The sequence below is a fragment of the Microplitis mediator genome, chromosome 5, assembly GCF_029852145.1.
Source record: "Microplitis mediator isolate UGA2020A chromosome 5, iyMicMedi2.1, whole genome shotgun sequence".
In the NCBI taxonomy this organism is placed as follows: Eukaryota; Metazoa; Arthropoda; class Insecta; order Hymenoptera; family Braconidae; genus Microplitis; species Microplitis mediator.
In genome coordinates this window covers 7,074,920-7,089,654 of record NC_079973.1, presented here as the reverse complement: position 1 = coordinate 7,089,654, position 14,735 = coordinate 7,074,920, and the positions used below count along the sequence as shown (strand labels likewise).

The window sequence follows — 14,735 nt, the reverse complement described above, 5'->3', positions numbered from 1 at the left end:
AGCCTCCCACACTATTTTTTGCTTGAGCAACTATACAACTTAGTGTAACACTCAGTTGTAATCCTCATGTCAGGTGTATCCATACATACATATATACATTCATACATATACATTTCAAGAATAAAAGATGATGAAGATTTTTTTATATTCATGTAAGCATTTAAACGGTGACAGCGCTTGTTAATGTCGATACCACCCATTTGCACTTTTACTTATACTTATATTACACTAGGGTGCTACTGTAAACTACTTATTCTTTTTATTTATATATTTTATTCATATTAACAGCTACTGCTACTGCTACTGCTACTGCTACTGTTTCTGCTGATGGTTGATGGTTGATACTTAACTTGTTCAGCTTTAACTTACAGCTACTTAACTGGCCAGCCAAGTGATGATAATAATCGTTTATACCAGAAATGGAAGTATTTAGTCATACATATTATTATCGCGATTAATATGATAATATCTGTATTTATAATTAATAAATATTTACATCGTGTTTAGAATTAGAGTTATGAAAAAAAAGTAAAAAAAACGTATGATTTGTATTAAAACTATTAATTAAAATTTTTAATTACGCTTTGTTTTATAAATAACTTTAATAATCTACAAAAAATATAACTAAGTAATTTATTTAATTATTATTATTCATTAGATGTAAGAGAATTGGATGCAGTCATAAGTGCATCGTGAATTTCTCGTAGAAATGAAACTTGGGCTTTGACGGTCATCAAAAATTGTGGATATGTTAGAGCTGGTCCTTCTTGAGCTGGAATAGCTTCAGTACGAGTTGGCATCACGGGCATTGGAAAATAACGAACTGAGCTGGCATTTTGTGATAGACATTCGAGGGATGTTTTTAAATGTAACTCTATTTGATCACAAATTGAATAAAATTCTTCCATGTTTTTATTAAAACGATGATCTGAGTCGGTACTTTTAGATGAACCGACGTCGACAAGACTGTTTTGTGTTAAGGTATTGGCGGCTGTTTTCAAAGCTATTGCTAATGATTCGCGAAGTGGACCGACTAGTGATTTGACTTTTGAAATATTGTCAAGTTTTTCTTGTGTCTGCTGCTGCTGTTGTTGTTGTTGTTGCTGTTGCTGTTGCAGTGCTTGCTGTTGCTGGACTTGTTGCGCTTGTTGAGGATTAGGAGCCATCTGAGGATTTGATGGCTGAGGCATTTGCCCCATCGCCATTCCACCTTGTTGTTGCATTGACGAAATGTTCATCATTTGTCTAATTTAAATTATTAATTATTTATTAATTTACTGTTGTAAAGTTTGTAAATAAATGAGTGTGAATGTAGCAGACATCAGACAAATTTTAAATTCCAATAACTGGAGTAAATAATTAAAAAAAAAATAATTTTAAAAAATGCACTTATAAATTTCAAATTTTTTTAAATGCGCATTTTTTAAAAATTTTATTTTAATAATTATTTACTCTAGTTATTAATCATTTTTAATTTCTCTGATGTCTGCTACATTCACACTCATGTAAATAAAGGTTTTACTTACTCTAGATGTGTTTTGATGAGGTTAGTGCTAATTTACTACTCAAAAACCTGGAAACTGATTGATTTACTTTGAAAAATTTTGTTGCTTTGTTTCAGTATATTTATTTTAAAAACTTTCTAAAAATTGTAAAAATTTATTTTGAGTTTTGATTTTTTTATAAATAAAAATGTAAATAAACACAAAACCAAGATTTTTAGATTTTTTATTTTATTAGAACGACATCTGCTGAGTTTTCTTGTACTAATTAGTGCATGACTTGTGATGATAAAAATGAACTCTAGATTATCATTAAAAAATAAATTCATTTTCAAAAAATTTTAAATAAATATTATACAAAATTAATGTAGTTATTAGAACATTAATATTTTTTATGAAATTTCGATGGTGCGGAAAATTAATATAGATTGTTAACAACTTTTATCGTTAAAATTTTATTAATTACATAAATTTATAACCTGATAATTGATAATCCTAAAGTTAGTTGACAATACTAACCATTTTCAGATTTGTTTTCAACAAATCAATTACAAAGAAAAAAAATCCGGGCATCAGTTGGTCCTGCGGACTAGCCTCAAAACTTCCCGTTGTTTTCAACATCATCTTGAAATTAGTCAGAATAGCTTCCTAGAACCTCCAAACGACAAGATCTCTTAGAAATTCGGTTATCGAAAGTCGGACCGACACCAATAACTTCCCTTTTTTTTGAAAATTTTCGATTTTCATAGCGGGAAGTTAAAAAAAAATATTATTAAATTCCTATAAGAAGTAGCACTCAAAGAATTTACAATTATTGAATATTATTTATTTATGTTAACGCTATCTGCAATTTACAATAGTTTAACATAATAATAATATATAAGTGTAAAAATAATTGCTCGACTATAATTAACTCCATGTGTTTAATAATAATACAAAATTACATATTTAGAAATCACTCAACATTTTTGATACTGCTTTTTTAAAAGTAGTGTAACTACTATCGAAAAGGTTTAGATCATTGGCATATTCATTTACTGTAGCAAATATTCTGTTCCTGGGGCCACTCATTATAAATTTCCTCTTGTCTTGAGGTAGATCTAATAATCTATTCTCTCTCAAAATTTTAGTGGGTACTAGTAATTTTATTTCGTTGAGAATCTCTGGACTATCTATTCTATTATTGATGATGTTGTGGAAGAAGCACAAATCTATCAATTTTCTACGGTTTTCAAGAGTCATAATTTTCAATCTACACCTCGTCTCTTTCGTCGTGAGAATGATGCCTTTCCGTTTCCACAGATATTTTATGTGTCTAATAAAACTAAGTTGAACCGCCTCCAGTCTCTGAACATGAACCGCATATTGTGGTGACCAAATAACTGACCCATATTCTAATGTAGGCCTTACCAATGTGTTATAAAGCTGTACTAGTGTTGTGATCTGTTCGAAGTCCTTACTAATCCTGGTGATACATCCCAGGGTTTTTTTAGCTTTCCTTATCACAAAATCAATATGTTTATTGAAATTCAACTTATCATCAATCATGATTCCTAGATCTTTATTTTCCGTCAATCTTTCCAGTTGAATATTATTTATGTGATAGTTGTCGACAAATTTAGCATCAACACCCCTGTGGAACACCATCACACTACACTTCTTTATATTTAAGACTAAGTTTTTCCTTCTACACCATTTAACTAGATTGTCTAGATCATTTTGTGCGTAAGTATCATCAATGTTCCTGATCACCCTGTATATCTTGGTATCGTCAGCAAAACAGTTAAGTTCAGACTCAACTGTAATTATTTTTAATTGCATTTTAAAATCATGGATAATTGTAACCAAAGCACAATGTAATTTACTACAAAAATTCAAATAATCCCGCGCTCAATGTTGCGCGCGCAAATGGAAATTTTTAAATTTGGTATCCCTGAACGAAATTCATCTGTATCTAACACACGATTGGTCGAATGATGAATAACAGTCGTCCAATAAAAACCGTATAAAATGACGAATGATAACCAATGAAAATATTTATACGCAATTAGTCGCAGCATAAAACGAATCGCGTTACGTACGGCGTCTGATAACCGACGCCATCTAACGTCCTGGCATTCCTGTCTGTGTTTTTCGTGCATTAAGAGTAGTTGTTAATCTATAACAAATCATATTAATAAAACGCGTATTGCCATATTATATATATTAATTATTACCACAATAGTGTTTAAATATAATTAATTGTTATTTATTAATAATGTATCGCAGTAACCTCATTATATGGTAGCTGCTAAGCGGGAATTATACGCGGGAAAATTTTTCTTTACGTAGAAGATGAGTTAACCGTGGCGCTAGATCGTAGCCAACAACTACGAAGCAACATCATCATATAACATTAACATCATTCACCTACGCTTATATTTTTTTAAAAACTATTTTTTATAAAAGGTAACAAATCATTATTGATAACAAATACTATCTCATATTTATTTTTATTTACATTATTTTTTTAAATATTTATTTATTAATATCAATATATTTATTTTTTACATGGTAAAAAATATATGATTCATGTTTATGTTTACTCTACTCTGCCACCTCTGCTTCCCGCCGCCAATGTCGTGGTCATTTCATAACACTTTGATTGTTATCTTTACCTATTAAATACTTATAATTATTTAACTTTATCGGTAATATCATACGTTCCTGGTTCATTATTTTACCACTTAATTTTTCATACTTTGAATATTTATAATAATAATAATAATAATAATAATTTTATAACTCGTTTCTAGTATTAGTCAATTAGATAAATTTAATTTATGTTAAAATCAATTTTACAATTTTTAGGTTAACAAATAATAAATTATTTGTACTTGTGGTTTTAGAAGTAGTGCCTAAAAAAAGGCACACTGAGGGTATGAGTACATCAACAATGCCAGGAGTAGGATCAACACCACCATCATCGGGACACTCGATGCTACCGATGAATGTTATGGCACAAAAAGTAATGCCAGGTGGTGATCCTGGTTCAATGAAACCATTGAGTGGCACTAATTTGAGTTACGTTACACTCCAACCCGCAAGCCAACCTCTTAGTTTGGTACAGGATCACAGGTCACAAGTTTATCCAACACCTTATAATCAATCGACATCAACACCAGCCTCAGCAGCTACAGCAGCAGCATCTAGTAATATTAATGCTAATACTGAAAGAGAAATTAGTGAATCAACAGATAGTAAATCTGTACAAAATGGATTGGAGAATAGTGTCAATAAAACAGGAGTGACAGCTGGTGCTGATGAATCTAATTTACAATCTAAACAAAATCAAGAGGCTAATAGAAATAATAATATAAGTCCTCAAAGTTCATCAACTGAAAGTCAAGATGACGTAAAATCTGATCCACAACCATCAACATTTACTGAAAATTCTGGTATGTGTTGACTTATTTTATTAATTATTGATTTAATTAATTGTCGGTTTTATTTTATTTTATTTATATTTTTTTAGCAGCAGTAAATATGACACAGAAAACTGAGGAAAAGAAAATTCCTGTTAATAATGGCACAAAAGAAGCTGATAATTCATCGTCATCGACGTTAACGTCAACACAAAATAAAGTATCTCCAGCGCAAAAAATAGATGATACGCAGCCTAAAGTTGACGCTAGTGGTAGTACTAAAAAATTACCCACAACACCAACAAAAGCAACAGCTAATGAAACAAGTTCACCGACAACAACAATGACTAAAGCTGAACAAAAAATTAATTCACCTGTACGAACTCCAAAACGTAAATCCCGTGAATTAAAAGATTTAAAAAGTCCAGCTGCTGAAAGTGGTAGCAAACCTAAAAGAAATCGGGTTCAGACTCAACCTTATCAGAGTCCTTTACCGGAAATAGCATTGATTGTTAAACAGACTCTTAATAAAACGCCTGCTAATAAAAATCCTGATGATAAACTCATCGTATTTTACAAGTACGTATTTATTTATTAATTTTTAAATATGTGTAATAATTTTTTTTTATTAATTATTTTATTTTTTTTTCAAGGAATGAATTCTTAGCAGTACGTAATGCTGAAGGTAGTTTTTATGTATGTCAAGCAATGCAAAATATTTACAAGTCTAGCCGACGTATTCGCATACGCTGGCTTTCCCAGGATAAAAATAATGGAGAAATTTATTCACCTGATTTTTATGATTTTACTGGTAATTGACAAACTTGATATCGCGTTACTAATTTTAAAAGGACTTATATTTTTGTCCTTTTGGTTTCGGAAACTCCCTAAAACCCAAAGGGCTTACAATTTTTTTCCCATTGCCAATCGTTTTGTAAATTTATTTTATTGCTAAAAATCGAAAAAAAAAAAAAATTCAGTTTTGTAATAAGTCTACAATATTATTAGCAATAAAAAAATAATCTGAAAAACGATTGACCTTGTGGGCCAAACCTAGAATTTCCTGCTATTTTCGAGCTCAAGGAACTCGAAAATATTATTAGTAACTTTAAGCGCTACGAGGTAAAAAAACCATGGGGCCGAAAAAAAACATTCATTTTACTGAAAAAAAGTAATTTTTGTCCGGCGATATCTTTGGAAAAAATCGAACAATTTGCACGTGCTCTGAGTAATCGGAAGAGCTTGTTGCCTGAGACTCGTTCGAACTTTGAAAGAAATGGGTTGAGCGATTTACGAGATATGCAACAAAAACCTAGAAATTTTTTTGGTTATTTTTTATTTTTCGTATAACTTGTAAACTACTCGACTGATTGACTCCAAAATATATTCAGGTGTAAGTCTTAATAAAACCTTTTGATTGCCACCAAGAACGCTTGATTTGTTCCAAAGATATCATCGGACAAAAAAAGTTTACAGACACGACCGGAAGTCCATCCGGAAATAGTCAAGATAGCTTTCTAGGACCTCGAAACTTCAAGATCTGATGATGAAAGCTTGAATTTCGAAAATCGGACTGAAACCTATAACTTCCCTTTTTTTGAAAATTATCTATTTTTATAGCGGGAAGTTTAAAAAATTATACGCCCTTTTCACTTCAAACTTAGTGATTAAAACCAAAAGGGCATATAAAAATATGTCCGTTTAGAATTAATGAAGTGATATATTTATTAATAAATATTAACATATTTTAATAATTTATTTTTTGTTTATAGATTTCGATTGTATCCTGACGAATTTAAATTTGAACAAAGTTGACAAAAATAAATATCAATTAACTAAATTTGAATTATTGCGTACGGAAAATATATTAAAACGTGCTATTGATGTTGAGGCTGGTGTTTCTGAAAAACCTAGTGTAACGGAAGAACATCCTGATGGATGTAAGTTATTATTATTATTTAAAAAATTAATGAATAAATAACATATATTTACTGATAAAAATATAATATTTTAGTGGACTTGTCGCTGTATAAAGACGAATCACAATTGAAGAGGAGAAAAGGATCAAGTAACCCAAAACAACGTCAACGTAAAAGGTCAAAACGTGAATCATCAAGTTCATCGTCGTCTTCCTCATCCTCCTCGGAAGATGATAGCAGTGATGAAGAGCCAGAAAAAAAATCAACAACAGCTACAGCAACGACAACTACCACAACACCTAAATCAAACCGTGTTAAAAAACGTCCAGCGGCAAATAACAAAGCACTGGCTATCGCTAAATCAGTAGCTAATGTATCAAGTCGTTCTAAGCGAATTTTAAATCGTGGTAATAAAATAGATTCCGTTAATGACAATACGACGAATTCCGGAAACACAAATGCCAGTAGTGGAACTGGTGTCAGTGCTGATGCCAATACTGGTGCTGGTAAACGTGCCATTAATACTGATGTCAAAAAAGCTGAAGCGAAAAAAACAACAAAACCTCCTCCGTCAAATCCAAGCTCAACGTCAAGAACGAAATTACGTGGTGAGTGATGTTTTTAAATTACATCATTATTTTATTTATTAATTTTCAAAAACTTTAACTAACTAAATATATATTTTCGGGAGTATAAAATTGTTCGTTAATTTGATAGTTGATTTAAAATTAAAAAAAAATTAATAGTAATAATTAATAAAATTAGTAATTATTTCGGATAAAAAATAATTAAAATTAAATTACGTAATAATTAAATTAAAAAAAAAAAAAAAAGCAAGGGACGAATAGTTGATATTCGGGTTTTAAGGGTCAACACAAACTGTCGAGACGAGCAGTAATAATTCAACAAGACGTGGAAAGCGATTGGCTGCTGGTACTACCGGGGTGACATCAACTGAGGGTTCGTCTGAAAAAAAATCACGTAGCAGAGTGTAATAATAAATTGATAATTAATAACTAATGCATTTTTAATTGATATTTAAAATTTATAAATTATATATTATTAATTAAATATTAAATACACAATAATATAATAATAATAATTAATATTAATATTAATAATTATAAATAATCTAAGATCCGATACGTGAATAATTATTGTATGATGAAAAGTCATTGTGATTTGCTTATGTCATGTTAAAAAGTAATGTTTTTATAGAATTTAATATATATTATTATTAATCTTGATATTGATGGTAATACCAGATATATATTAAGAGTTACCTAATAATAAAATGAAAAAAAAAGAAAATAATTAAATTAAATAAAATAAAGTAAAGCTTCTGACCAATTTAAAATGTAAATTACACGATGTCTTTTTTTCATTGACATTGCAGTTAAATATAAACTCGCGTATCGGATCTTTTTAATTATTATTGATATTCTTTGAGAAAGTCATTTTAAAATGAAAATAAATAAATGTGTGAGAGTGAATTATTAATGGTAATAATCATAATAAAATAATAACAGTTATAATAATGATACCTTTGAGGGTAGATAATAATTATCTTACTGGTGGTTTGATTTATAAATAAGGCGTTTATGCTGACAAAATAATAATAAATAATAAAACTTTTGCAATAGTATATTTTTGATGTTGTAAGTGAATGTTGTTATGCGTTATTTTAATACGATTATAACCATTCACTTTATCATCAGATTTATAAGTATGTACAAATATTACATGGTTTGGTATGTAATGAAAAGGTTTCTGTACTACAGAAATAATTTTATCGAGAGGCGATTTTTTAAAAAATAAAAAAACGCAAGTCAAAAATTTTAAATGAAATTTAATATGATAATATTAATATTTCTTTTAATATTGATATTATTATTGATATTTATAAATTTTATAATTATTTCAATTGGGAATATTTGAAAATTTTTAATTGAATTTTGATTATTTTAAATCACTGCTCAATCATTTACTACAGCAGTTGTCGTCCAATTTTTTGTTTTTCTTTTATTTTTATTTTACAAAGTTTCCAATCAATGTAAAAAAAAATTTTTTTTTTTTTTTAGTTGCTTTTAATTAACTAGATAACTTTTTGTAAAAATTACTTAGCAAAAATTTGAAAAAAAATTACTGTTCGTAAAAAAAAAATTTTATTAAGGATTCATTGTAAAAAACTATTATAAATTTATATGACTGTAAAATTTTAGATCGACATATGCAAGTGTTAAGTGCGATAATGAAAAATTTAAACAAATTTTTCTCCGAAATTATTTCATAAAATTTTAAAAAATTCACACGAATAAAAAAATTTATAAGAAACATTTTTTCTGAACGTAATAAGGAGTTTACTTTATGCAAGCCACTGATAAAAAATTTTTTTTAAATTTAATAATTTTTCATTTGTACTTTTCTAGTTCGATACAATTACGAAATTTGCTGTAATATATTTACACTACTCTGTAATATATATTTTTTAAACAAGCTGATATAGTCTCCTATATTGAAAAATTGTGAAATGTTTATTATTATCTTATCATTTATAATAATATTAATTAATTTTATTGAGAAAAAACCTTTACTTTGTTTTTGTAACCATTGTCTGCTTCTTTAAAAAATTAAAAAAAAATATATTAGAGTCTCAAGCCAGTAAAGTACTAAAAATTATCAAATTTAAAAATCATTTTTTATTGTATTCTTTGCATAGTAAATTCGGAGAAGAATTATAATTTTTGAAAATTAATAATTAAAAATTTTTAGCCCTCTATGACGGTTCTAAAAATTACAGAATTTTTTTCCATTTGAGATTTAAAATCTTTATCGGTGAATTTAAAACTTTTGGCTGTTACTTCATTAAAAAAAAAAAAAATGTGTCGTTTAAATTTTTCAAAGATACACTGTAAATAATTCGAAGTGAATTCGTCGAAGTGATTACGAATTTTATTTGAATCCGAATTCACTCCGGTACTCAGAGTTCCAGAGTTAAAAAGAAAATCACTCCGCTAATATTCCGATTTACTCCGATTTAGAGTTTTAATATTGAAACAATTTCTCTTTAGGAGTTGATTTCACTTCAAACCGGAGTTTCAGTATTCAAATAAACTTCCCTTCGAAGTAAATTTCACTCCGAGAAAATTAAATAAATAAATAAATAGTCATCCGCTTTACATTCAATCCGCATTCACTCCGTATTGAATCTGCGTTCACTTCGCAAATTTTTTACAGTGTACTATTGAGTAGTTTAAAAAAAAAACATTTTTTAAATTTTTTATTTTAATCGCTGCAAATACTTGCGTATTTTGATTTACAATTTCAAGTAAGTAAATTTGATCAATAGTAGAAAAAAAAAGTGACAGGCATTTTTTCCATAGTTATCCAGTTATAATATTTAGACTAATTTATTAAAATATAAAATATATTTTTAAGTCATTGACTCGTGTATTGATTAATTTAAAAAAATTTTATTATTAATTTGACAAAAGCTTTCATTGAATTTTATTTTTATGACAAATATTTTTATATTGATTGGATTGAAAAAGTTAAATTACTGTGTATTTAATTTGAAAATTATTATGGATAAACATGTTTTTCTTTTTTAATTTTTAAATAATCATAATGTAAGATTTAAAATCAATAATACATAATCTATAGAAAATAAATATTTAGAATTTTATTGAACCGGTAGAAGCAGTGTGAAAGTTATACATTTGAATATATATTACATTGTACCTACTGTAACATCAACAACAACAACAACAGAAAACACAAAATAATCATGCTAATACTTATGATTTTTCTCCATTAGTTTATTTAAAAATATTATTTTAAAAAATAATAATTATTGAATTTAATTAATACTGTGTATTTTATTAATTTGCCAAGGATTTGAAATAAGATTGTTTGTTTACGGTATACAGTAAATTACATTCGATATTATGTCAAATCTTAAGAAGGTTCTCAGACAATACCCCCCACTTTTTAAAAATATTCAATGACTTCTAACTCTCATAAACGTATCAAAATTGTATCAATTAATTGAATAAAAAATAGACAATTGTCGCCGAGATATAGATTTAAAAAAAAATTACTTACAATTGTTATCAATTAGGAGTTAAACGAAATTTGTTGAATAAATTTTAGTAAAATCTTTATGTCAACATTATAATTTGAAACGTCAAATTTTGTGAAGTGAAATTTTTTTCAGAGAGTGAAATAAGTGATTTTTCAATGAACCGTTTTCATAGATAAAGACCCGAATCATTAAATAAAATATTTCATTCGATGTGTAAATTTATCGAATCGAATGTTTCTCGTTCGAAAATTTTAGTTTATATCTGATAACGGCTCATTTTAAATTTCTATTTGCTAATGTAAGTGCAACAAGGACCGTTTTGTTCGTTTACATGTGTGTGAGAAAGAGGATAGATGGCAAATCCTCTTAACAAATTTCTTTAACCTCTGATTGATGAAAACTGTAAGTAATTTTTTTTTTAAATTTGTATCTCAAAATTGTAACGACGTTGTCTTTTTTTCCATAAATCATTTAACTTTTTTAAAATTAATTAATAAAAAATTGGAACCTTAATTGAAAAAAAAACAAGTAGTTGCAATTTCACTGAGATTCAGAATTCAAAAAAAATTATTTACAGTTTTTATCAATAAGGAGTTGAACAAAATTTGATGATTAAATTTTAAACTACAAAATTTGAATTTGGAATTGATATGGAATTTTTTACTGAAATTTATTTAACGAATTTCGTTTAACTTCTAATTGATGTCAACTGTAAGTAATTTTTTTTTAAATCCATATCTCAGGAAAATTGCCCTTTTTTAAAATTAATACTACAATTTTTTTTCAATTCATTGATAAAATTGATAAAATTGTGATACGCTTCTGACAGTTGAGTCATTAAAAATTTTAAAAAAGTGGGGGTCATTGTTTGAGAATGTCCTTAATTATAAATTGTTAATTTAGACGTTAAGTTACAATTTAAAAAACAAAAAGAAAAGAAACAAAACTAAAAATTCATATATATAATTTTTAATTGAATAATAATAATATTTTTTTTTGCAGATATTTCTTTATTATTATTATTATTATTATTTTGTTTAGAGAAAGCATCTGAAATATGCTTTATGCAATTTATGTAGTAATTTCCTTAGATGAACTTTTTATGTAGAGGAATTATATTATATATATATTTTTGTGCTTTGATTATTTTTTTTTTATTTCATAATTTTTATTAAATTTTTGTTTGTAATAAATATATATCTTTATAACTCTTTTTTAGCTGAAAATAAACTCACTTTATATACACAATAATTTTTATTACTGCACAGCAGTTAATTTTTTCACAACAAACAAAAAAAAAATTAGATAATAATTAATTGATAGATAAAATAATAAATTAATGTATAAAGTCTTTTAAAAATGTCACCCAATTTTATTTACTGGGTTTATTATTTTAATTATATTTAATAATAATTATAATGATTACTTATAAATAAATAATTAATAATTACAGTAATAATTAATTAGTAATTAAAATTAAAAAGAAAATTGAAAACTGTTTGAGCGATTGGACATTCTGAGTATAAGAGTGTTGTTAAAAAAAAAAAAAATTATAAATATTAATTATTCCTTTAATTATTCACTTTAAAATAATCACTGTTTAAAATTTTTATTAATTAAAAATTATGTTACTTTTTAAAAAAAATTTTAAATTTTTTTATAACAAAAAAAAAAGTTTTAAACAGTGACGTTTATAAAGTTTTCAAAAATAAATATATTTTTTACATATTTTTATTCATAAATATTATATATTATCACTTTTAAGTATCAAAAAATTCTTCTATTTAATGATGGCCGATGGGAAATTTTTTTAAATAAAATGAGAAATTTTAATTTTCGGGAAAAATAAATTTGACATACGAAATTCTAACGGCTTATTGACGACTAATAATTTTGAAATCAATGTAAATAAAGTCTAGTTTAATTTTTATGAGATTTCAATTAATATGTGAATATTTCTTGTTTGCGATCATTACCAATTTAATTTAAAATATCTTCCTTAGTTCGAAAAATATGCATATTTGCATTTAAAAAATTTTACTGGTGCTAAAAAATGTTTAGGAATATTATGGCTGATAAAATAAATGAGATTTAAAACACATATTTATAATTAAATCTGACTTATAATATTCAACGATACGCTGGAAAATGTTCTAAAGATTTAATTTAAAAAAAAAAGGAAAATTTGAAATTTGCGGGTCATGATATTTTGGAACTGAGGTAATGATTTAACTTGAGTACTGTCATAAAACACAATCGCTTGTCTAATACTAAGGTAAGGAAAAGCTATTTGGTACAATAAGCGGAAGCGTTACATTGTTAATTATTTAGGTAATTTATTTATTTAATTAAATATTAGTGTCCCTCAGTAGAAAATTTTCCAACTCAACATTTTTCTGTCAGCAATCATCTCAATAAACATTTTCTAATCCTATTAGTATTTAAAATTTTTAAAGCATAAAAATTCTTACAGAAAATTTTATTGCAAAAATTTGAGGCCGCTAGTGTTTTGAAAAATCATTAACAGAAAATTTATGCTAAATAATAATCCTTTAAATGATAAATATGTTTTATTTTTGTTATTTATTTATTTGTTTCTATTATTTTCTTTTTTATGTACACAGAAATAACGGATTTCATGACGCCTGAAATATTTTGCACTATGAAGTGAAAACAAAAATTATGTTCGGACTGGAAAAAACTTCTTGACGCAAAAATTTTTTCTTGCTCCGAGAAATTTATTGTTTTCAATTTATAGTGCAGAAAATTTTTTGCGTTAACAGGGGTTCGCACTTTTCTCTCTATGACGCTCAAGTCCACGAACGATATTATCTTTGATGCACTTGTGCAGTAAATAGAAACTTTGGCCGAGTTTTTCTCTTAAATAAACGAATATTATGAAATAATTAAAGCGCATTTTGCTAGATTAGACAGTAATGCATCAAAGTGCTGTCTGTGCTTTGTATTGAGAGATTTTGTTTCCGAAAAAAAAACCCAGCCGAAAATATCTGATAACCCCTGTTAAGTAAAAAATATTCTTAGGGCGAGTAAAAATTTTTTGAGCCAAGAAATATTTTTTTTCTGTGTAGAAATTTTATAAGTTTTTTGGCTCTCCTGTAAAATTAAAAAAAATTGAATTAAAATAAAATTTTCATTATTTTAATTTGTACTTAAATATAATTAGGGCATTATTGAATAATTATAACATAAATTTTAACAGAAATTAAGTTTCAAAAATAGACAGAATTGCGCCATTAAATTTAGTCACTTAAAAATTATTTATAGTTATAATTTTAGTTAAAAATTTTATTTTTGTTTACAAGTAAGAAAAAATTTTTTGAATTTACAATTTTGATTTGATAAATAAGTAAATAAATATTTTATTAGGTAAGATAATTTTTATGATTATTGTTGACCTACAGTTTTTAAAAAATAATCGGTCAAAATAAACTTTAATCTCTAAAAACTAGATGGTAAGTAAAATGTATCAAAACAAATTTTCAAAAAATTTAATACAAAAAAAATTGGTATAGATAAATTTTGTTATTAATTAAAAATTTTTACGAATAATTAACTATTCAAGTTTTTTTTATAAATTATTAGTGAAGTATTTCACTAAAAAAATGTATACTGTACCAAATAGTCCCATCTTGCCTGATTCAGACAAAATTTATAAAATTATTTATTAATTAATTAGTTTACAACTCATATCTTTTAAATATCAAATCAATAGTTTATATTAATTATTGGAAAATTAAAAAAAAAAACGCCATTATAAATTTTAAAATTTTTCTAAAAACTTTATATTTAAAAGTGATAAATATTA

The 14,735-nt window shown here is 26.3% G+C and overlaps 2 protein-coding genes across 6 annotated transcripts; one reads left to right on the top strand and one right to left on the bottom strand.

The window, feature by feature from the left end:
* Positions 1–564: 564 nt before the first annotated feature.
* On the bottom strand, positions 565–1,741 carry LOC130667768 (mediator of RNA polymerase II transcription subunit 29). The gene is made up of 2 exons (XM_057469604.1): positions 1,527–1,741; positions 565–1,245 (listed from the first exon to the last, which is right to left on the bottom strand). The coding sequence occupies exon 2, from the start codon at positions 1,239–1,241 to the stop codon at positions 648–650; it is 594 nt and encodes a 197-aa protein (XP_057325587.1). The 5' UTR covers positions 1,242–1,245; positions 1,527–1,741; the 3' UTR covers positions 565–647.
* Positions 1,742–3,634: 1,893 nt separating this feature from the next.
* On the top strand, positions 3,635–14,499 carry LOC130667887 (probable serine/threonine-protein kinase dyrk2). 5 transcript variants are annotated; one of them, XM_057469803.1, is made up of 7 exons: positions 3,635–3,950; positions 4,394–4,939; positions 5,017–5,485; positions 5,560–5,717; positions 6,679–6,846; positions 6,921–7,433; positions 7,693–14,499. In XM_057469803.1, exons 2-7 carry the CDS (start codon positions 4,423–4,425, stop codon positions 7,818–7,820), a joined length of 1,953 nt encoding a protein of 650 aa, XP_057325786.1. In that variant the 5' UTR covers positions 3,635–3,950; positions 4,394–4,422; the 3' UTR covers positions 7,821–14,499. The 5 variants fall into 5 exon arrangements, with proteins under 5 accessions (XP_057325786.1, XP_057325787.1, XP_057325785.1 ...); XM_057469804.1 differs by having other exon boundaries at positions 4,391–4,939; positions 5,020–5,485; XM_057469802.1 differs by having other exon boundaries at positions 4,353–4,939.
* Positions 14,500–14,735: the final 236 nt, after the last annotated feature.